Raw genomic sequence first — 24,323 nt, 5'->3', positions numbered from 1 at the left:
TCCTGTCTCTGATGAAAACAGAGTGGAGAAAGCCAGAGAAAGGTCCAGTGTTGACCAAAAGGTTCAAGGCGGTGTTCCCGGTTAAAGAGGATCAGGTATCGTCCTGGGGGCCTGTCCCCAAAGTGGACATGGCGATAGCAAAATTATCCAGAAGGTTTATCTGGACCCGATGGACCGGAGGGCGGACTGCGCCCTTAGGCGCGCTTACTCCTCGGCCTCCGCTTCCGCCTCAGTCGCAATTTCCTCGTCCGAAGTGGCGAATTTTCTAAAATCTAGATTTTCTCAAATCCAGTCTGACCTGGACCAAGGGGTCTCTAGGGACGACATTCTGGCCTCATGTAAGACGGCCAGCCTAGCCATTGACTTCTTGTGTGACGCAGCTCCACAACAACTGAAGCTGGCATCCAAGACCATGGCTCTTTCAACCGCGGGCAGGCGTCCGCTTTGGTTGAAACCTTGGAAGGCCGATACGACCTCAAAACATAACCTCTGTGCCATGGCATATGAACCCGGCAAACTCTTTGGTGCAGAGCTGGACCACATAATGGAGGGACTGTCGGACAAGAAGGGCAAGTCCCTTCCCCAGCAGTCCTTTCGTGGTCGGGGCAGGGGGTATAGTTCCAGAGCGGAACCGCAACCCAGACCCCAGAGGAATTGGGGTTCCCGTAGAGGAGGAAGATCCTCTCGGGGTTCTAGACCCCCCAAGAAGTCCTCGGCGCTCTGATTGCGGGCCTCCTCGAGGCTCTTGGTATTTAGCCGGTCTGACTGGAGATCTCGGGCCCCCTTCTCCCCACATTCCCGTAGGCGGCCGCCTACAGCACTTTCTACCTTGTTGGCAGGATAATATCCAGGACAGTTGGGTCCTGCGTGTAATTTCTCATGGCTACCTTGTAGACTTGAGCAGTTTGCCTCTGGACAAGTTTGTCCAGACAAGGCTTCTTTCCAGCAACAAGCAGAAGATTCTAGAAAGCTACGTGCTAGAATACTTCCAGAAGGGGGCCTTAGAAGAGGTTCCTCTCCAGGAGAGGGGAACAGGTATCTACTCCCCAGTTTTCCTGGTACCCAAGAGTACCGGTGGTTGGAGGATGATTATAGATCTAAGGTTCTTCAACCGTTTCATAAAACAAAAGAAGTTCCGTATGGAAACTATCCAGTCAGTGACCAATCTTCTTATGCCGGGAGATTTCTTGGCAACCTTAGACCTCAAGGATGCTTATCTCCATATTCCCATCCATCCTGGGTCCAGAAGATTCTTAAGGATCGCGGTAAACATCAGGGGGGTCCTAAAACATTTTCAGTTTGTGGCCCTCCCATTTGGGATTTCTTCAGCCCCACACACTTTCACCAAAGTAGTGGTCTCTGTGGTGGCCGCTCTAAGGCTTCAGGGCCTGAGCATAGTTCCATACCTGGACGACTGGCTCCTCAGAGCTCCTTCCCAAGCGATCCTGTCCCAACACATCCAACAGGCTGTTAGATTCCTACATCAGTTAGGATGGATAATCAATTGGGACAAATCCCAACTTCAACCAGCCACCTCGGTAAGGTTCCTGGGGTTCATGGTGGATTCAATCAGGATGACAATTCATCTCACTCCCGAAAGGAGGCAATCCGTGCAACAAACAGCCCGTTCTCTCTCTGTACCAAAACAGGTAACGATTCGAACGTGGATGAGGATGTTGGGACTAATGTCTTCAACCGCAGAGGCGGTACCTTGGGCATTATGGCACCTACGTCCGCTCCAGTCGGAAGTATTAGCCAAGTGGAATCACAGTCCGGTGGGACTCAATTCCGTGCTCTCCCTGCCCTACAAAGTCCGATCCTCTCTGAGGTGGTGGTACCACCTCACGGACGGCAAGTCCCTGATCCAACCCTCTTGGATCATACTTACTTCAGACGCATCCCTAGTAGGCTGGGGTGCGCATCTTCAAGACAAAACAGTCCAGGGAACTTGGACACCTCAGGAGAGGTTATTGTCATCGAATCTCCTGGAGATCAGAGCAATCAGACTAGCTCTTCTTCATTTTGCTCCCATCATGCGAGGGAAGGCAGTGAAGGTACAGTCAGACAGCATGACCGCTGTACTGTATATCAACAAGCAGGGAGGCACGAGGTCACAAAGTCTCCTGAGAGAGATAGGGGTGATTTTGGGTTGGGCAGAACTGAACCTCACCCACTAATCAGCCGTTCACATTCGCGGAGTTCACAATGTGATTGCGGATCGTCTGAGCCGAGGTCTTCCAACCGGAGAATGGTCACTTCATCCAGAGGTCTTCAAGGAGATAACGCTCAGGTGGGGCATGCCAGAGATCGATCTCATGGCAACGAGGTTCAACACCAAGGTGGAGAGGTATTGCTCCCTTTACAGGGAGGACAACCCGGTGGCAATAGATGCGCTATCAATCCCATGGAGGTTCAGGCTGGCCTACATCTTCCCTCCAATTTCCTTGATACCAAGGGTCTTGATGAAAATCAGGCAGGACCAAGCGTCAGTTATCGCCATTATCCCATAATGGCCGAAAAGAGCTTGGTTTACCCAACTCTTACAGATGAGTCAGGGTCAATTTCTGAGGCTTCCCCCAGAGAGAGTACTGGTGTCGGGGGGCACCCAGGTCTCCTCAAATCTTCAAATGTTCAACCTGACGGCCTGGAGGTTGATCAGTCCCTTCCAGGGATAGAAGGGCTATCGGGGTCTGTCTTGAGAACCCTGGAGCACTCCAGATCAGAAGCTACCAATAAGGCCTACTCCAGAATCTGGAAGATCTTTTCATCTTGGTGTACAAGACATCAGCAAAGATCCGCTGAAGCTTCCATCCTGATGATCCTCCAATTTCTTCAGGACGGTCTTGACAGGGGGCTATCACCAGCTACCCTTAAAGTGCAGATTTCAGCAATCTCTGCTTGTCTCAACAGAGCTATTTCTCAAGACCCCCTTATCAAGAGGTTCCTGAAGGGAGCCTCAAGATTAAAGCCTACAGTAATCAGACCTATCCCGGCCTGGGATTTGTCGGTCGTGCTCAGGGGGTTATCATCTCCCCCCTTTGAGCCCCTAGAGGAGGCGGGATTCAGGTTCCTGACCTGGAAGATCACCTTCTTGTTAGCTGTGACCTCTGCAAAACGAGTTGGGGAACTCCAGGCTTTTTCTGCCTTTGAGCCATATACGAAGTTCCTACAGGATCGGGTACTTCTAAAATTTTTACCTAACTTCATCCCAAAGGTTTCTTCCTTTGACAATATCAATCAGGTGATCTCCCTACCAACTTTGGCTCCACCCCCCTCCTCTGAGGAAAGAGGGCTCCATACCCTCGATATTGCAAGATGTCTTAGGATTTACCTGGAACGCTCCAAGGTATTTAGGAAGGATGAAAACCTCCTTATCCTTTTTTCCGGTACCCATAAGGGGAGGAAAGCCTCTAAGCCCTCCATCAGTCGCTGGATTAAAGAGGCAATTCGGGAGTCTTATATGTCTCAGGGCTCGGAGCCCCCTGAATTTGTAAGGGCCCACTCTACTCGAGCAGTGGCCACTTCTTTTGTAGAGAGAAGCTCGATCCCATTGGACGTGATCTGTAAGTCAGCTTCTTGGAGTTCTCACTCCACTTTTATCTCACACTATAGAGTGGATACCAGAATACATAGTTATTCCTCATTTGGCCGGACAGTGTTATCTTCCGCCAGGCATGAGGACCCTCCCATGGGGGTTTCTACTTGCTAAATCCCCATTTGTGCCACTGGTTAGGACGTAAGGGAATCGTTAATTTCTAACGATAATTTGTTTTCCCTTAGTCCTAACAGTGGCACACAAATTTCCCCTCCCCCCCTATATTTATTAATTGAGATTATGGTTGTCTACTTGTAATTACACATGGGTTGGAGGGTCACACCCCTCTTTATTGGGGGCAGGGAGGGCGTGTGCATGCCAGTGTTTTTTGATTGTTTCATTAAAATTCCACCTGTCCTAACCAGTCCACAGGGGCAGAATACCCCATTTGTGCCACTGTTAGGACTAAGGGAAAACAAATTATCGTTAGAAATTAACGAGTGTTCCACAGACAGGAACACATAGTACTTCCTGTCTGTGGAACACATAGTACTTCCTGTCTGTGGAACACATAGTACTTCCTGTCTGTGGAACACATAGTACTTCCTATCTGTGGAACACATAGTACTTCCTGTCTGTGGAACACATAGTACTTCCTGTCTGTGGAACACATGGTACTTCCTGTCTGTGGAACACATGGTACTTCCTGTCTGTGGAACACATGGTACTTCCTGTCTGTGGAACACATGGTACTTCCTGTCTGTGGAACACATAGTACTTCCTGTCTGTGGAACACATAGTACTTCCTGTCTGTGGAACACATAGTACTTCCTGTCTGTGGAACACATAGTACTTCCTGTCTGTGGAACACATAGTACTTCCTGTCTGTGGAACACACGGAACTTCCGGTCTGTGGAACACGTATTTCCTGTCTGTGGAGAACATTGAACTTCCTGTCTTTGGTACACATGGAACTTCCTGTCTGTGGAACCATTCAGGTTTTTTCCTGTTTCTGGAACTTCATGTATTACAAGGACTTTTATTATAATTCTATACATTCAGTACATAGACCTTGGAGCTCTAGTACATTTGGAGGACTGGTGGTGGAGCACTGAGGACCTATCGGTGGGAGAATCATCTCCAATATTGATAATAAGGACATTTGATCCTGAGGGTGATAAGGAATCCGGGAAGGAGGTAAGTCAACAGGGGCGGATTGGGAACTCAACATGTCCCTGTAAAAAATAGTTTAAGTGGCCTTATGTTGTAGATGAAGACAAACTGGCAGAAAATGTGGCCAAGCCAAGTAGACAATCTGTAGTTTTTATTGATACCATTTAGGAATATGCATTTTTGATAATTTTTTATTTATGAAGATTAAGCAGCAAAAAAACGTTGAATCCACAGTTTTTATTTTTTCTATTTTGGAGTTTACCGTATGGAATAAATGCATTTATATTTAATAGTATTGGCATTTTGTGCACAACCTTAATAATTATCTATATTTTTTTTTTATTGTTTATTTTTATTATTAAAGGGGTTATCCAACCCCTATAATGATGCCCCTAATGCCCGGGCACCTCATGTAGGTTATACCGCGTGGCTCCTGATCCCTGCATGGCGATGGGGGGTTGAGGGGCAGCCAATAGCAGGCCTCAACGGGAATGAGCCTCCCTAGCATCGTGACAGATACTTCTCTGTATACCCGGACACTGGGATAACTGCAAAAGTCTAATTTATTTAGGAATCATAAAAATGTAATGGAAAAAAATAAGAGTTTATGTACTAATTACATCTCTCTTAAAGTTGCCTACCCCACGCCGGTATTTCGTCCGTATTATGCGAATAATACATTGCCGATTTTCGTAATCAAGAATATAATCTCGAATTCACGAATAGATGGCCAATATTCTACAAAATCTTTGCGAAACATTGTGAATTTGAATATTGCCCCTGCCGCTCATCACTATTCTTTATGCGCGACCAAACAAATGGACCGATCTTCACCAAATTTGGCACACAGGTACATCAGCTGTCCGGCAAGGTTTTAGACCAGATCTCAGCTCTCTAGGACGTACCGTTCCTGAGATATTCCCAAAATATGACCTGCATTAGAGAATAAAAGCCTGCAAGTCTTTCTCTTCAAATCCCAACTGCCATACACACGGTCACATGTCCCTTATCAGCCAATAGAAGCTCACAGGCCCTTAGCCTCCACATACACACAGTTTCACTCCAGGATTCCATAACAACCCAGCCATTTTTCTTCACTGCTGTAGGTCAGCTTTAGGCTAGGGCTACACGACGACAATAAGTCACACGACACATAGGGAATAACTACACTGCTACATGCATCCATCTTGGATGGATTTTTTTGCGTGTCGCAGCATGTCACATGTCGCAGTGCGACACCATAGCCTATCATTATAAAAATTGTTGAGACAAAATGTTGTGCGTTAAGGGTGCATGGGCCACTATTAAAGGGGCAGCTGCTGTGCAGGGCACTGTGGAGGTCACTGTTAATGGGACAGGTTGCTATGGAGGTCACTGTTAAGGAGGCAGGGGCCACTATTAAAGGGGCAGTTGCTGTGGAGGTCACTGTTAAGTCAGCATGGCACTGTTAAACGGACGGATGCTGTGGAGGTCTCTGTTAAGGGGGCAGTGAACAGTGGAGGTCACAGATAAGGGGACGGTTCCCTATTGAAGTCACTGTTAAGGGGCGGGATGCTTTTGAGGTTACTGTTAAGGGGGCGGGCCCCTGAGGAGGTCACTGACAAGGGACTGGGGTGCTGTGAAACTCACTGTTAAAGGAGCCGGCTGCTGTGAAGGTCAAAGTTAAGGGGATGTGCTGCTGTGGAGGTCCCATTTTAAGGTGGCGGGGCACTGTGGGGGGGGTCAGTCGTGGGGGACTGTGGAGTTCACTGTTAAGGGGGCGGGGTGCTGTAGAGGTCACTGTTATGGAGGATACTGTCGATATGTTTTAACGACACACACAAACCTTATGGCCTCTTTCACACGGGTGTCCCGGATTTGTTCTGGATGAGTCGTGTGTGCATTGCGGGAAACCCGCGCGAGTGCGCACGCAATTTCAGTCAGTTTTGACTGCGATTGTTTTGCATTGTTCAGTTTTTATTTCGCGGATGCAAAGCGTTTTCCACGCGCGTGATACAAAACTGAATGTGGTATCCAGACCCGAACCCGGACTTCCTTACTGTTGTTTGGGTTCGGTGTTCTGTAGATGTTATTATTTTCCCTTATAACATGGTTATAAAGGAAAATAATAGAATTCTTAATATAGAATGCTTACTAAAATGTGGAGTGAAGGGTTAAAAAATTTAAAAATATTAACTCTCCTCATCCTCTTGTTCGCGCAGCCGGCATCGTCTTCTTTCTTCTTCTTTCAGGACCTGCCAAAGGACCTTTTAATGACGAAGATCCTTCTATCTTCATTCAGCAGGACATGTGCTGACGTCACCGAACTCGATTACATCATCAAAGGTCCTTTTGCAGGTCCTGAAAGAAGAAGAAAGAAGACTATGCCGGCTGCGCAAACAACAGGAAGAGGTGAGTACATTTTTTTTAAATATTTTTAACCCCTAAAGCCACATTTTAGTAAGCATTCTGTATTAAAAATGCTATTATTTTCACTTATAACCGTGTAATAAGGGAAAATAATACAGTGATTAGACTTTAATGGGGTTGCTCATCCCTACCATCTCCTAGCAACCATGCGTGAAAATCGTACCGCATCTGCGCTTGCTTGCGGATGCTTGCGATTTTCACGCAGACCCATTCATTTCTATGGGGCCTGCGTTGCATGAAAGACGCAGAATATAGAACATGCTGCAAATTTCACGCAACACACAAGTGATGCGTGAAAATCACCGCTCATCTGAACAGCCCCATAGAAGGGAATGGGTCCGGATTCAGTGCGGGTGCAATGCGTTCACATCACGCATTGCACCTGCGCGGAATTCTTGCCCGTGTGAAAGGGGCCTAAATGAAATAGATGAAATATACCCGTGTGAAGTCGGTTCTTCTGCTAGTCTCCTATATACACTGCTCAAAAAAATTAAGGGAACACTTAAACAACACAATGTAACTCCAAGTCAATCACACTTCTGTGAAATCAAACTGTCCACTTAGGAAGCAACACTGAGTGACAATCAATTTCACATGCTGTTGTGCAAATGGGATAGACAACAGGTGGAAATTATAGGCAATTAGCAAGACACCCCCAATAAAGGAGTGGTTCTGAAGGTGGTAACCACAGACCACTTCTCAGTTCCTATGCTTCCTGGCTGATGTTTTGGTCACTTTTGAATGCTTGCGGTGCTTTACCTCTAGTGGTAGCATGAGACGGAGTCTACAACCCACACAAGTGGCTCAGGTGATAGTGCAGGTTATCCAGGATGGCACATCAATGCGAGCTGTGGCATAAAGGTTTGCTGTGTCTGTCAGCGTAGTGTCCAGAGCATGGAGGCGCTACCAGGAGACAGGCCAGTACATCAGGAGACGTGGAGGAGGCCGTAGGAGGGCAACAACCCAGCAGCAGGACCGCTACCTCCGCCTTTGTGCAAGGAGGAACAGGAGGAGCACTGCCAGAGCCCTGCAAAATGACCTCCAGCAGGCCACAAATGTGCATGTGTCTGCTCAAACGGTCAGAAACAGACTCCATGAGGGTGATACGTCCACAGGTGAGGGTTGTGGTTACAGCCCAACACCGTGCAGGACGTTTGGCATTTGCCAGAGAACACCAAGATTGGCAAATTCGCCACTGGCACCCTGTGCTCTTCACAGATGAAAGCAGGTTCACACTGAGTCTGGAGACGTCGTGGAGAACGTTCTGCTGCCTGCAACATCCTCCAGCATGACCGGTTTGGCATTGGGTCAGTAATGGTGTGGGGTGGCATTTCTTTGGAGGGCCGCACAGCCCTCCATGTGCTCGCCAGAGGTAGCCTGACTGCCATTAGGTACCGAGATGAGATCCTCAGACCCCTTGTGAGACCATATGCTGGTGCGGTTGGCCCTGGGTTCCTCCTAATGCAAGACAATGCTAGACCTCATGTGGCTGGAGTGTGTCAGCAGTTCCTGCAAGACAAAGGCATTGATGCTATGGACTGGTCCGCCCGTTCCCCAGACCTGAATCCAATTGAGCACATCTGGGACATCATGTCTCGCTCTATCCACCAACGTTACGTTGCACCACAGACTATCCAGGAGTTGGCAGATGCTTTAGTCCAGGTCTGGGAGGGGATCCCTCAGGAGACCATCTGCCACCTCATCAGGAGCATGCACAGGCGTTGTAGGGAGGTCATACAGGCACGTGGAGGCCACACACACTACTGATCCTCATTTTGACTTGTTTTAAGGACATTACATCAAAGTTGGATCAGCCTGTAGTGTGTTTTTCCACTTTAATTTTGAGTGCGACTCCAAATCCAGACCTCCATGGGTTGAAAAATTAGATTTCCATTTATTTTTTTTTGTGTGTGATTTTGTTGTCATAACATTCAACTATGTAAAGAACAAAGTATTTCAGAAGAATATTTAATTAACTCAGATCTAGGATGTGTTATTTTTGTGTTCCCTTTATTTTTTTGAGCAGTGTATATAAAAATGAGTTTCTGTCTGTTCTTTATGCGCGACCAAACAACTGGACCAATTTTCACCAAATTTGGCACACAGGTACATCAGATGTCTCGAATTCACGAATAGATGGCCAATATTCTACAAAATCTTCGCGAAATATCGTGAATTTGAATATTGCCCCTGCCGCTCATCACTATTCTTTATGCGCGACCAAACAAATGGACCGATTTTCACCAAATTTGGCACACAGGTACATCAGGTGTCCGGCAAGGTTTTAGACCGGATCTCAGCTCTCTAGGACTTAACGGTCCTGAGAGATTCCCAAAAAATGACCTTCTATCCAAAATGACCTTCTATCCAATAGAAGCCTGCAAGTCTTTCTCTTCATATCCCAACTGCCATACACACGGTCACATGTCCCTTATCAGCCAATAGAAGCTCACAGGCCCTTAGTCTCCACATACACACAGGTTTTACTCCAGGTTTCCATAATAACCTAGCCACTTTTCTTCACTGCTGTAGGTCAACTTTAGGTTAGGGCTACAGGATGACAATAAGTCGAATGACAATAAGTCACATGACACATAGGGTATAACTACACTGCTACAAGCATCCATCTTGCGACTGTTGTGTCGCAGTTACAGCAAGTCGCAGTGCGACCCCATAGCCTATCATTATAAAAATTGTTGAGACAAAAAGTCGTGCAACAGATGTGGTCATCTAGCCCTAGCATTAAAGGGGCAGGGCACTGTGGGGGTCACGGTTAAGGGGGCAGGGGCCACTATTAACAGGGAAGCTGCTGTGGAGGTCACTGTTAAAGGAGCGTGCACTGTGAAGGTCACTGTTAAAGGAGCATTCACTGTGGATGTTACTGTTAATGGGGCAGGCCGCTGTGGAGGTCACTGTTAAGAGGGCAGGGGCCACTCTTAAAGGGGCAACTGCCGTAGAGGTCACTGTTAAGGCAGCAGGGTACTGTGAGTTCACTGTTAAGGGAACGGGGAATTGTGGCAGTCACTGTTAAAGGGATCGGTGCTGTGGAGGTCTCTGTTAAGTGGGCAGTGAACAGTGGAGGTCACAGATAAGGGGACGGTCCCCTATGTAGTTCAGTGTTAAGGGGCGGGGTGCTGTAGAGGTAACTATTAAGGGGACAGGCCCCTGAGGAGGTCACTGTCAAGGAGGTGGAGTGCTGTGAAACTCACTGTTAAAATTGCCGGGCTGCTGTGAAGGTCCCATTTTAAGGAGGTGGGGCACTGTGGGGGGTCAGTGTTAAGGGGTGGGGGACTGTGGAGTTCACTGTTAAGGGGGAGGGGTGCTGTAGAGGTCACTGTTATGGTGGATACTGTTGATATCTTTTAATCACATACAGAATCATTAAATTAAATAGATTAAATATACCCGTGCGAAACTGGGTCCTTCTGCTAATATATATAAATTTAATTTTTAAAGAGAGATGGCTAAAATGTGATCCATTTTTGTGATTACTAAATAAACTAGGTTTATACTGTTATCCCAATGTCTGTAGATACCAGTGCATTGTACATTAATACTACTTAACGTGTTTAGTTAGAGGAATTCTTCTCCGAGACAAGACTGTGCTCTGTTGCACACCTGGTAAAGGCTTCTGTCTCTGAAGCAGGAGGTTTTGAGTTCAAACCCCTCTGGTAAAAGTTTAAAAGTAGAGACATAAAACATTTTAAATATACTGGAGTATCCCCATACACTGATAGAATGCTAGATGGGGGTTACCGACCACGGATGACTACATATATGGAGTCAGGCAGGAGTGGATGATCTGCAGGAGTGGCTACCATGTTTCTCAGTAAAAGGGATGTAAATGAGCTCTTAGCAAGCTCTGCCTCTAATCCCACCAGATGTAAGGCAGTTACCCTATAAGTCAATGTTCAACCCTTTAAATAGGCCTTGAGACGTGACTCTGTTATTGACCCCTTAAGCCACCATGACATACCAGTACGTCATGGACTGCACTGCCTTAAGCCACCATGACGTATACAGTCGTGGCCAAAAGTTTTGAGAATTACATAAATATTGGAAATTGGAAAAGTTGCTGCTTAAGTTTTTATAATAGCAATTTGCATATACTCCAGAATGTTATGAAGAGTGATCAGATGAATTGCATAGTCCTTCTTTGCCATGAAAATTAACTTAATCCCAAAAAAACTTTCCACTGCATTTCATTGCTGTCATTAAAGGACCTGCTGAGATCATTTCAGTAATCGTCTTGTTAACTCAGGTGAGAATGTTGACGAGCACAAGGCTGGAGATCATTATGTCAGGCTGATTGGGTTAAAATGGCAGACTTGACATGTTAAAAGGAGGGTGATGCTTGAAATCATTGTTCTTCCATTGTTAACCATGGTGACCTGCAATGAAACGCGTGCAGCCATCATTGCGTTGCATAAAAATGGCTTCACAGGCAAGGATATTGTGGCTACTAAGATTGCACCTCAATCAACAATTTATAGGATCATCAAGAACTTCAAGGAAAAAGGTTCAATTCTTGTTAAGAAGGCTTCAGGGCGTCCAAGAAAGTCCAGCAAGCGCCAGGATCATCTCCTAAAGAGGATTCGGCTGCGGGATCGGAGTGCCACCAGTGCAGAGCTTGCTCAGGAATGGCAGCAGGCAGGTGTGAGCGCATCTGCACGCACAGTGAGGCGAAGACTTTTGGAAGATGACCTGGTGTCAAGAAGGGCAGCAAAGAAGCCACTTCTCTGATAAAAAAACCCATCAAGGACAGATTGATCTTCTGCAGAAAGTATGGTGAATGGACTGCTGAGGACTGGGGCAAAGTCATATTCTCCGATGAAGCCTCTTTCCGATTGTTTGGGGCATCTGGAAAAAGGCTTGTCCGGAGAAGAAAAGGTGAGCACTACCATCAGTCCTGTGTCATGCCAACAGTAAAGCATCGTGAGACCATTCATGTGTGGGGTTGCTTCTCATCCAAGGGAGTGGGCTCACTCACAATTTTGCCCAAAAACACAGCCATGAATAAAGAATGGTACCAAAACACCCTCCAACAGCAACTTCTTCCAACAATCCAACAACAGTTTGGTGAAGAACAATGCATTTTCCAGCACGATGGAGCACCGTGCCATAAGGCAAAAGTGATAACTAAGTGGCTCGGGGACCAAAACATTGACATTTTGGGTCCATGGCCTGGAAACTCCCCAGATCTTAATCCCATTGAGAACTTGTGGTCAATCCTCAAGAGGCGGGTGGACAAACAAAAACCCACTAATTCTGACAAACTCCAAGAAGTGATTATGAAAGAATGGGTTGCTATCAGTCAGGAATTGGCCCAGAAGTTGATTGAGAGCATGCCCAGTCGAATTGCAGAGGTCCTGAAAAAGAAGGGCCAACACTGCAAATACTGACTCTTTGCATAAATGTCATGTAATTGTTGATAAAAGCCTTTGAAACGTATGAAGTGCGTGTAATTATATTTCACTACATCACAGAAACAACTGAAACAAAGATCTAAAAGCAGTTTAGCAGCAAACTTTGTGAAAACTAATATTTGTGTCATTCTCAAAACTTTTGGCCACGACTGTAGGTTTATCATGGCAGCAAGCTGTCACCATGTCTATGTGTGCTGGCATCGATGTTGGTCGTTTAACCCCCTCCATGCTGAGGTCCATAGGGACTTTTGTATGGAAGGAGTTAACAGGGAGGGAGGTCTCTCCCTCTCCATCGGGACACTGCACTGCTGTGGCAGCATCCCGATGCTTAACATGGCAACTGGACGCCTGCAAAGGCATCTGGCTTGCTATGGTGTATCTGAGCTTGACAGGTTCCTGCCAGAGGCAGGAGCCTGATCATGTTTAGTGTAAATGAAAATACACTGCTGTACACTATACAGTGTACTGCAGTGTATTGTGAACCATTAGACTGGTTTCAAAAAGTGTTAATAAAATTTTAAAAAAAGTTAAAAAAAAAAAAAAAAAAAAATCAAACTTCTTCCTATATCCGCACATTTATAACTGTTTTAAAAAAAAAACTAAAAAAACACTACACATGTTTAGTATTGCCACGCCCGTAATGATCTATAAAAGGATCACGTAATTTTTTCCACACAGTGAACACCATAAAAAGAAAAGAAAAAAACTATGATGGAATTGCAATTTTGCCCACCTCCCTTCCCAAAAAATGGTATAAAAAGTGAGTAAAAAGTTATATGTACCCCAATATAGTACATATATAACAGTCACCTCATCCCTCAAAAAATGAGACCCAACATAAGACAATCGTCCAAAAAATATGGCTTTTGGAGACACAGAAACATGAAATTATTTTCCAAACGTGCTTTTCTTGTTTAAAACCGAAATACATTAAAAATATAGACATATTGGGCATCGCCGTGTCCGTATAAACCTGTTCTATAAAAATAGCACATGATCTAACCTGTCAGGTGAACATTGTAAAAAAAAACTGAAAATAAAACCAGTGCCAGAACAGCCAATTTTTGGTTATCTTGCCTCACAATAAGCATAATATTGAGCGATCAAAAATCATATGTATCCCAAAATAATACCAATAAAATTCCACAGCTTATCCTGTGTTTTCCAATGGGGTCACTTTTTAGTAGTTTCTACTGTAGCGGTGTATAAGGAGGGCTTCAAATGTGACATAGTGCCTAAAAACCATTCCAGCTATATCTGCCCTCCCAAAACCATATGGTGATCTCTGCTATGAATGATTTCTGCTATGTAAACCCCACAAAGAGACTTCATAACTGAACTGGTCCTTAAAAACTTGGGTTTTAGAAATATTCTTGAAAATTTTAAGAATTGCTTCTGAAGTTCTATGCCTTCTAACGCCCCAAAAAATAAAATAACATTTACAAAATTATGCCAACATAAAGTAGACATATAGAGAATGTAAAGTTATAACTATTTTTGTGAGGTATCACTATCTGCCTTAAAAACAGGGAAATTCAACTTTTGAAAATTGCAAATTGTTCAAAATTTTCTGTAAATGTAGGATTTTTTGAAAATAAGTAAAGGTTATAAATTTTATATTGACTCAAATTTACCACTGTCGTGATGTACAGTGTGTCACAAGAAAACAGTCTCAGAATGGCTTGGATAAGTAAGGCCTCTTTCACACTTGCGTTGTTGGGATCCGGCATGCACTTCCGTTGCCGGAGGTGCCTGCCGGATCCGTAACAACGCAAGTATACTGAAAGCATTTGAAGACGGAACCGTCTTCCAAATGCTTTCAGTGTTACTATGGCACCCAGGACGCTATTAAAGTCCTGGTTGCCATAGTAGGAGCGGGGAGCGGGGGAGCGGTATACTTACAGTCCGTGCGGCTCCCCGGGCGCTCCAGAGTGACGTCAGAGCGCCCCATGCGCATGGATGACGTGATCCATGTGATCACGTGATCCATGCGCTTGGGGCGCCCTGACGTCACTCTGGAGCGCCCGGGGAGCCGCACGGACGGTAAGTATGCTGCTCCCCTGCTCCCCGCTACACTTACCATGGCTGTCAGGACTTTAGCGTCCCGGTAGCCATGGTAACCATTCAGAAAAAGCTAAATGTCGGCTCCGGCAATGCGCCGAAACGACGTTTAGCTTAAGGCCGGATCCGGATCAATGCCTTTCAATGGGCATTAATCCCGGATCCGGCCTTGCGGCAAGTCTTCAGGATTTTTGGCCGGAGCAAAAAGCGCAGCATGCTGCGGTATTTTCTCCGGCCAAAAAACGTTCCGTACCGGAACTGAAGACATCCTGATGCATCCTGAACGGATTACTCTCCATTCAGAATGCATTAGGATAATCCTGATCAGTATTCTTCCGGCATAGAGTCCCGACGACGGAACTCTATTCCGGAAGACAATAACGCAAGTGTGAAAGAGCCCTAAAAGTGTTCTAAAGTTATTAACAAATAAAGTGACACGTCAGATTTCTAAAATTTGGCCTGGTCATTAAGGTGAAAAATGGCTTGGTACTGAAGGGGTTAAATAAGCCAGCACCTCATCTGCAGACATCTGTTTCGGGGTAATTGCAACCTCATCAGTGCAGAGTAGAAAGTACTGGTTTAACTGGGTGAGAGGTCTAATTCAGGATTTGGGGGGTACTATCTCTCCTTGGGGGAGAGAACGCCTTAATCGGCGTGAGGAGACTTTTAGACCATAGATGCTCCTCTGGAATTCTGGGAAGAAAGGGATGCAAATGAGATCTTAACAAGCTCTGCCTCTGATGCCACCTGATGTAAGGCAGCTATCCTATCAGTCGATTTTTCTGTAAAAGAGAACATCGGCCCACCAGTAAAATTCCTGGTAAAGTACATTGCCAATTCGCCACTGTAGGTCGATGTACCCTCTAAAGTACAGTAAGTCATATCTTATAATGATTTTAGAAGTGTACCTCAAGGCATGGCTGCAAGATTAATAATTTCCAACCTTTCCCTCCACATTAGTGTTCATGTAAGATGTTTTAAAAATGTGAGTTTGCACTAAATCTTCCTTGTTCTTTAGATACAGGACTTCCACATAAAAAGTTTTCTTTGATAGACGATAGTGGCTTCCATCAACGAACCACCAAGGATGGACACAGACAGAGACCACATGGCTGCGAGGATATTAGACCTCACCCTGGAGATCATCTACTTGATAACTGGAGAGGTGAGAGTCTCACATGACATCACTCCTATCTCTAGTAATAATAAAGGTAAATGACAGGAAAGTTGAAGGTCTCTTAGAATACATGTAGTGATCGGTGTCTACCCATACACAGGATTACACAGTAGTGAAGAAGTCGTCTGGTGAGTGTGTGACACCCCATGTGTCAGGAGAATGGAACAGGACCCCGGGAGCCATCACCGAGCCTCCACCTTATTCACTGATACATGAGCAGAAGATCCTAGAACTTACCACCAGGATCACTGAGCTGCTGACCAGAGAGGTGAGCGCTGCTGGGAATCCTGGGACATTATACAATAACGCCAAGGAGATGTCTGGAGAATGACTGTATGATTGTGTGTGTCAGGTTCCTATAAGGTGTCAGGATGTCGCTGTCTATTTCTCCATGGAGGAGTGGGAGTATTTAGAAGGACAAAAGGATATGTACAAGGACGTCATGATGAAGGATCACCAGCCCCTCACATCATCGGGTAAAAGGAGACCTTCCTTCATTATAGAAGTCTGATTTACCCGTCATCTGATTATCACATATAGACAATGTATTTAGTCACTGATTTATTTTCTATAGATGGGTCCAGTAGTAGAAATCCACCAGAGAGATGTCCCAGTCCTCTATATTTCCAAGAGTGTCCAGAGGAAAAGCAAAATGTCCTACTGGATCATCAGGTAAGATTTTTGCAAGTCCTCTTTAGACTGATGCAATAACACTTTCCAGTAAACGTTTCCAGCAGTGGAGTACATCCTCTAAATGATCTGTGGTAGGTAGTGGCTGCAAATGGTTTTGGTTCCATTAAGGATTTTGTTAAACTTTCCCCTTATTGCACCTCAGGATAAGCCATTAATATCGGGTCAGCAGGGGTCCCCACAGCCCTGATATTCAACTGTTCCAAACTAGACTAAGCTCGTTATTGCAGCCCTCCCGTTCACTCAAAGTTGGAGCAGTGCTGCAGTAACCATGTCCGTCCACTACACAGTGGACAGAGCTGTGTAGTTACAACACCAAAGCTACCTGCAACAGCATGACCTGCCGCTCCATATGTACGAGTGTATGGGACCTTCAGTTCTCATGATTGGTGGGGGTCTCAATGGTCTGATGTTTGCTGATTAGACTTTAAAGGAGTTGTCTCATCATAGACAATGGGGGCATATCGCTAGGATATGCCCCCATTGTCTTATAGGTGCGGGTCCCACCGCTGGGACCCGCACCTATATCTGAAATGGAGCCCTGCAAGGTGGTGGCTGGAGGACTCCGGTCCGGCCACCACCAAGCTGTCTTCCCATAAAAGTGAATGGGAGAGCACCGCGCATGACCGGCCACCGCTCCCATTCACTTTTATGGGCTCGATGGAAATAGCTGAGCCAGTGCTCGACTATTTTCGCCAGCCCCATAGAAAATGAATGGAGGGCGGCTGTGCATGCGCAGTGATCCCTCCTTCACTTTTGGGGCTTTGTTATCTATATAGGTGGGACCCACAACTATAAGACAATGGGGGAATATCCTAGCGATATGCCCGCATTGTCTATGATGAGACAACTTCTTGACATCGAGCAGATATATAATCTGCATAACAGATCAGTTTTCACAGCAGATTTTTTTTCTGCCACTTGGGAATGAGAATAGCTAAAAACTTATTCAGTTTGCTGTTACTGTACAACGCTGCAGATTTGCCGCATGATAATACACAAAGACAAATCTTGAATGCAGTTAAAATGTTCACCTAATTCACAAAAATTGTTTAAAATTGTCTAGTTTTCCAAACAATCCATTGTCTCCTGTGTGCTTGCTTAAACCAAACCATTGCCGTTTGCAATCTATACCTGTCAGGGTCCATATTGTGCTGCCACTACTGTTATCTGTGAGGTTCCACATTCACACTGTTCTGCTACTGCTCCTAAAAAAAAAAGGGAGAATATTTAGACTTTTGTTAAGAACAAGCCACTGTTTCTTCCAATATTTCTGTGCATGTATAAATACAGGCAAGCATCTCCTCTCGTTAAAGCATAATTTTTGGAGGGCTTGTTCAGTACAAGCCACAGTTTGTGGTTTGTGTTTAAACACCAGCAGGAACCTGCTTTTAATAAAGAGCAATTGTACGAACATTTAAAATTTTAAATAGCATAACCAATCTGACGGCGTAGTGTGTTTTTAAACAAACTGTATGTTAACGCCATCAACCATAGCAATATTTGTCAGTCTGACATTAATAACTATTGCATTGAAGAGCTTAAAAGGATAGGTGAGAGAGAGAAAATTAGGAAAATTTTTAAATGAGAGATAGACAAAAGTGAAACAATATCCTGTCCTAGAAGACTTCAGAGTGTTATACACCACTTTTCAGGGCATTTGGTGTATTTTAGAATCTGGTCGAATTTATTAATACCCAAATCCAATTTTCTGATCGGTTTGTTAGAATCGGATCCAGAATGAAATTTCACTAATCTCTAGGGCAGCCTCATCTAGAATATGAAGTAGAGTTTTTGGGAAGCAGGTTTGAAGAAAGTTTAAAGAGTAGAAATAAAAGCGCCAGAGGCCTGAGGAACCTCAGTTATCTGGAAAGATTAAACGTAAAGATCATTTAATCTCGAAAAGCTGTCTCGCTTTTTTCCAGGATCTGCTCAGATCATTTCATGCAGCAATATAGCAAACATTTCTGCTGATGTGTTAAATATTTGGTTGAATGCTGTCTGAGTGACACTTGAGGCAATCATTCTACTTCTAGGGATCTTTGATAGGATAAATTGGGGTTCTTTTTTTCTAATTTCTTTGTGGGATCCTTGCAGGAAAGCTGTGGTGGAATGACGAGTGGACCTGAAAACCCCACATCAGAGTCAGTGAATGGTAAGAGCCTTTCATAAATCTTGTGTTTTGTTCTTCCCTTATAAATTTCCGACTGAGTTTACTTAAAGGGGTCGTCTCACTTCAGTAAGTGGCATTTATCACGTAGAGAAAGATAATACAAGCCACTTACTAATCTATTGTGATTGTCCATATTGCTTCCTTCGCTGGCTGGATTAATTTTTCCATCGCATTATACACTTCTCCTTTCCGTGGTTACGACCATCCTGCAATCCATCAGTGGTGGTCGTGCTTGCACACTATAGGTAAAAGCACTAGCCTATGTGCACTCCCATGGTCCCGGCCACCAGAGACGCTGATGCTTTTTCCTATAGTGTGCAAGCACGACCACCACTGATGGATTGCAGGGTGGTCTGTGTATAATGTGAGGGGAAAAATGAATCCAGCCAGCGAAGGAAGCAATATGGACAACCACAATACATTAGTAAGTGGCTTGTATTAACTTCCTCTACGTAATAAATATCACTTACTGAAGTGAGACAACCCCTTTAACGCGTTCTCTCTGTTTTACAATGGAAGAGATGATGTCACATAGATATCTGCTTATCTGTTTCTGAATTCCTCCTCCAATGAGTTAAAGCAATTAACATCCAGATTTACTATAAGGCTCGGAGGAACTTTATTTGATATTTTTTTCTCTTCTCGGCCGTTTCCTGTTGGAGATATATTGACTGTACATTTCTTTATTAATGGGAAAACGTCTTCCTCGTTATCATTATTATTAATAATTTACATCCCATCATATCTCTAAGTACCGGGGCAATGTGATGGGTGAAGAAATGCTGTACGGATGTACAGTAACTTCCCGATCTATAGTACATGGACCACAGTTGCTAGGCAGTACAGGTGTCCACATAGTTGTCATTACAGGTTTGTGGTCTATATATGCAGTGACCAAGGATTCTACAGTAGCAACTGATGTAGGGACAGTGACTACGTCTCACGATGGTAGCTGCAATGTCACGGTAATAGCCGGGGTGTTTTAGGGCCACTGATCCCCCCTCGCAGGCCCTAGAGCAGAAAATGGGGGTTCTGCCAGTGATGATGGTGGTAGTATTTAGCCAAGGGCATGCCCCTAGATGACCCTAGAGATGGGAAGTTCGAATCTTTTAAATGAATCGGTTCATTCAAATGAACCGATTCATGTATCGAATCTTCGAGTCACTTGCTGAGTCGGCTTGACAAGCAAGTGAACCGAAGCTCAGGAGCCGTCACCGCAAACGTCTAAATGAGAGCAACAATTCTGGGGCCATAATTCGTTGGTAACTCTAAATTTTGTGACCTGTTAAGTCTTTTAAAGCGTTTTGTGTGGCATAAATTTTCACACGCATTGTACAGGAACCATGCAACTTTTTACACTTACCATGTTTGGTATCTATTGACTTGATTTAACCCCATCTTTTATATTTTTCAAGTATATTAGGGGTTTTATTTTTTGCTTTTTACATAAAATGTACCTATTTCTGTTTAATCTTTTCCTCCCTTTTTGATCACCTTTTTTTCAGTTTTGATCAGTCTGATTAGAGCATTCTGTTTTATAATTACCGTATTACAAAGTGTCCCCCAAGGTTTTCTTTAATCTAAAAAAAAAAATAGCTTTTAAAACATAGTTTGAAAAAACTTCAATATATTGATTTACTTATATCTTATTCATTTAAAATTTTCAGTTTATGTAAATACATTTGATGTAAAAGGAAAAGCCCTAGTACCTTTAGTACTAAGGATGGCTTCAAGAAAGAGAAGCAATATATGGATTTATTTTGAGGAAGTTGGTCCACAGAAGGCAAAATGCAAGATCTGCAAGAATACTTTTTCAGGGCGACCAGGATCCACTTCAAATTTCAGACGTCATCTTAAGAACAAACATCCAACGTTCCCGCTTGTGCAAGTGAAACAAGAGGATCCAGAAATATCCACATCGGTCTCGGGTGAATCCATATTAGCGTCTACCTCAGCTGGCACGGTCTGCACCCTTTCTAAAGAATCATCCACCACATCTGGAATTGCTACCCCTGTACAAAGGTCTTGCCAAAGTCAGATGACGAGATATGTGAGAGCGCCAACCGGCCCCATCCGACAGAGCAAAGTGGACGAGCACTTAGTTAAAATGATTGCCCTGGATTTCCAACCGTTTTCAATTTTAGAGGACAAAGGATTTAAAAGTTTTGTGAAAGCCCTCGATCCTTCGTACAACTGGCCAAACAGAAAGACGCTATCAGCCATTGTCTTACCTCAACTGTACAACAATATTAAAGCTGAAATGATGGTGAGAGTAGGCAACGCCTCTGCCGTGTGTCTGACAACTGACTGCTGGACATCACGCACAACAACCAGTTTTATGGCCGTCACTTGTCATTATATTGATGAAAATTTTAGGCTTTTGTCCTGTCTGTTGGACTGCTTCTCATTTACAGAGAGGCACACGGCTGACAATCTGGCAGCGGAACTTAACAAAATTTGTGAAGAGTGGGGCATCACAGACAAAGTCGTCGCGTGTACCTCTGACAATGCCAGCAACATAAAAGCAGCTATCCGTAAAGTTGGATGGAAGCATTTGCCATGCTTTGCCCACACATTAAACTCAATTGTGAGGGAAAGTTTGAAAAACATTCAGGAGACGGTGGCAAAAGTCAACAATATTGTAGAATGCGTTAACGGAAGCACCGTTGCCACTGAAAGACTAAAGGCCACACAAAGGCAAATGTGCCTTGAAGAGTTGAGGCTCAAGCAAGATGTAGCAACAAGATGGAATTCAACTTACTACATGCTGAAAAGATTTTTGGGGATGAAAGAAGCGATTATTGCTGCACTTGCTTTGGTCAAACCCAGGCTTCCAACCCTGACGCTTGAGGAGTGGGATTTAATAAAAGATGCGTGTGAAGTACTGAAACCCTTTGAAGAGGTTACTATGGAAATCAGCACAGAAAGGTGTGTATTCATTTAATATATTATTTACCATTTAAACAGCATAATTTTAACCCTTTAAGGACCCTGAGATTTTCCATTTTTGCGTTTTCAATTTTCACTCCTCTCCTTCCTAACTTTTTTTATTTTTCCATTCACATAGCCTTATGAGGGCTTATTTTTTGCGGGACAAGTTGAACTTTCAAATGGCACCATTTCCGGTTGCTTATCGTGTAGTAGGGAGCGGGAAATAAATTCCAAATGGGGTAGAATTGGGGAAAAAAACGCAATTCTGATAAAGGTTTTTATTTAATTTATTATTTTTTTACACTGTACACTATGCGGTAAAATTTACCTGTTACCTTCATTCTCCAGATCAGTACGGCTCCAACGATACCACACTTGTATCATTTTTCTTGCGCTTTAAGGCCTCATGCACACGACCGTTGTTGTGTTCCGTTCCGCAAAATGGGGTTCCGTTGTTCCATGATCCGTTTCCGTTTTTGTTTCCGTGTGTCTTCCTTTATTTTTGGAGGATCACCAGACATGAAGGAAAGTAAAAAAAAGTCTAAGTCAAGTTTGCCATGCAAATGATAGAAGAAAAAAAACCGGACACGGACGACAATCTTGTGTGCCTCCGCGTTTTTTCACGGTCCAATTGACTTGAATGGGTCCGCGAACCGTTTTCCGTGAAAAAAAATAGGACAGGTTATATTTTTTTGATGGACTGGAACCACGGATCACGGACGCGGATGACAAACGGTGCATTAGCCGAGTTTTCAACGGACCCATTTAAAGTCAATAGGTCCGCAGAAAATCACGAAAAACGGAACAACGGACACGGAACACAATGGTCGTGTGCATGAGGCCTTATACTGAGAAAAAATTAAAACCTTTGAGGAAATGTTTTTTTTTTTTCATAACCATATTCTGACCCATATAACTTTTTTGTAGCTATGTGTACAGGGTTGTGTGAGGTCTAATTTTTTGCAGCACAATCTGTGATTTTCAATGATACCAATTTTACATGTGTGCGAATTTTTGATCACTTTTCATAAAAAATTCATTGGGTAGTTGAAGTGACAAAAAATGGCAAATTGGCTGTTTTAATTTTTTCCCCGCTTCGCCATTTGCCGTATGCCATTAATATTGTTATATTTTAATAGTATGCACATTTTCGCACGCGGCTATGCCCGTGATGTTTATTTTTTTATTGGTTAAGTATTTTTATTTTAAGGAAAGGGGGGTGATTTTTTTTTTTTTTTTTGTAAAAAAAATTTTTTTTACTTTTTTTTTTTTTTTTAAAGTCACCTTGGGTGGCAATAACTGTCAATAATTTGATTGCCCATAGTATTCAGTGATGGCTAAATAGCCATCATTGAAGACTTAATTTGCCCTATATCAATACAAGGCTGCCACCTAGTGGCCTGTATTGATAGGTACATCTAATTGACTCTGAAGCCTGCTTGAGAGTTCGGTCAATTAGCGCAAGGTAACAGATTCCCTGATCTCAGCTGGGGAAAGCTCTTACCGGGCCGGAAGCACGCAACTTCCGGTTCCGGTCTGCGCAGATGCCGTGGTCAGAGACCCCAGGCTAAGGCGCCAGCTACACGTGCGAGCGGGCACCATGTTTAGGGATCGGACCCATGACGTACAGCTACGTCATGGGTCCTTAAAGGGTTAAAGTATAATTCTGTTACAGTTCAAACCACATGGCCAACAATAGGTCTGATAACATGCATTTAGTAATTTTTGTCCTTTCTTTCTCATTACAACAGATATGTGACTGCCTCAAAGGTAATTTTGATGGCAAGGGGACTGCAAAAAGCCGTCCAGAGATTACGTGGTGCTATCTCCAATTATGGTCCTGTTTCGGAAATGATTAATGCACTTACAGATGAAATGCAAAAACGCTTTTACCAGATTGAGCACATTCAACAGCTGGCTGAGGCAACCCTTCTGGACCCCAGATTTAAGCGAAGGGCATTTCATGACCCAGTAGCAGCTAATGAAGCCTCCAAAAGTGTCACTATGGCTGCTGCAAGAATTTGGTCAAGTATGCAAGTGGATCAACCTCATACTGGCCTTACAGACCCCTCAGCTCCTCTTCAGTCGGAGCAACAACCTTCTTTCTGGGCGGACTTCGATGAGAGAGTTGCCGATGCAGTTACCTTTTTTAACCCTACTTCGCATGCAATGGCAGAAATGAGAGGGTATCTTGAAGAGTCCCTCATTCCAAGGACAGAAGACCCTTTGGCCTGGTGGAAAACAAGGCAGACAATTTATGAAAGGCTAGCAACTATTGCGAAGACGAGACTTTGCATAGTCGCTACCTCTGTGCCTGCAGAAAGAATATTTTCAAAAGCCGGCCAGAAAATTTCTGAAAGAAGAAGCAGGCTGAATCCAAATAAAGTTAGACAGCTAATTTTTCTTAATGCAAACATTACCTCTCCCGAAGACACAGCTACATAGAGAGGCATATATTATCAAAAAAATTCTGATCGTTTGCACTTTATATTTATTTGTATTTTATTTGTTTGCTTAATATTTTTTATTTAAAAAAAAAGTATTGTCTAAAGACTAGTGTTGATCGAGCATCATAGTGCCCGGGCCGAACACATCGGGATGTTCGGGTGCTCGACCGAGCACTCGAGTATAATGGAAGTCAATGGGAGAAGCCGAGCATTAAACCAGGTACCCCCTGCTCTGAAGAGGGGAGGGTGTCTGGTTCATAGGAAAATGTCAGAAATTTATGGAACCATTTCGGTGGTGTTT

The 24,323-nt window shown here is 44.1% G+C and overlaps 2 protein-coding genes across 3 annotated transcripts in view; both read left to right on the top strand.

Moving 5' to 3' along the window:
* LOC120994419 (E3 SUMO-protein ligase ZBED1-like) overlaps positions 1-24,094 on the top strand; it is a 94,578-nt gene extending 70,484 nt beyond the window's left edge. Inside the window, exons 3-8 of one of the 2 annotated variants that reach the window (XM_040422967.1) lie at positions 15,882-16,049; positions 16,134-16,257; positions 16,356-16,453; positions 18,569-18,626; positions 20,312-21,572; positions 23,327-24,094. In XM_040422967.1, coding sequence (XP_040278901.1) covers positions 15,882-16,049; positions 16,134-16,257; positions 16,356-16,453; positions 18,569-18,626; positions 20,312-21,572; positions 23,327-24,020 — 2,403 coding nt within the window. In that variant the 3' untranslated portion in view covers positions 24,021-24,094. The remainder of the gene's footprint in view (positions 1-15,881; positions 16,050-16,133; positions 16,258-16,355; positions 16,454-18,568; positions 18,627-20,311; positions 21,573-23,326) is intronic. The other variant, XM_040422966.1, reaches the window with a different exon arrangement.
* LOC120994418 (zinc finger protein 182-like) overlaps positions 1-24,323 on the top strand; it is a 668,524-nt gene that overhangs the window by 96,310 nt on the left and 547,891 nt on the right. The window lies entirely within an intron of this gene.

This window comes from Bufo bufo, chromosome 3, assembly GCF_905171765.1.
Source record: "Bufo bufo chromosome 3, aBufBuf1.1, whole genome shotgun sequence".
NCBI lineage: Eukaryota > Metazoa > Chordata > Amphibia > Anura > Bufonidae > Bufo > Bufo bufo.
The sequence above is the reverse complement of the archived record's forward strand: the minus strand, read 5'-3'. Positions and strand labels throughout refer to the sequence as shown.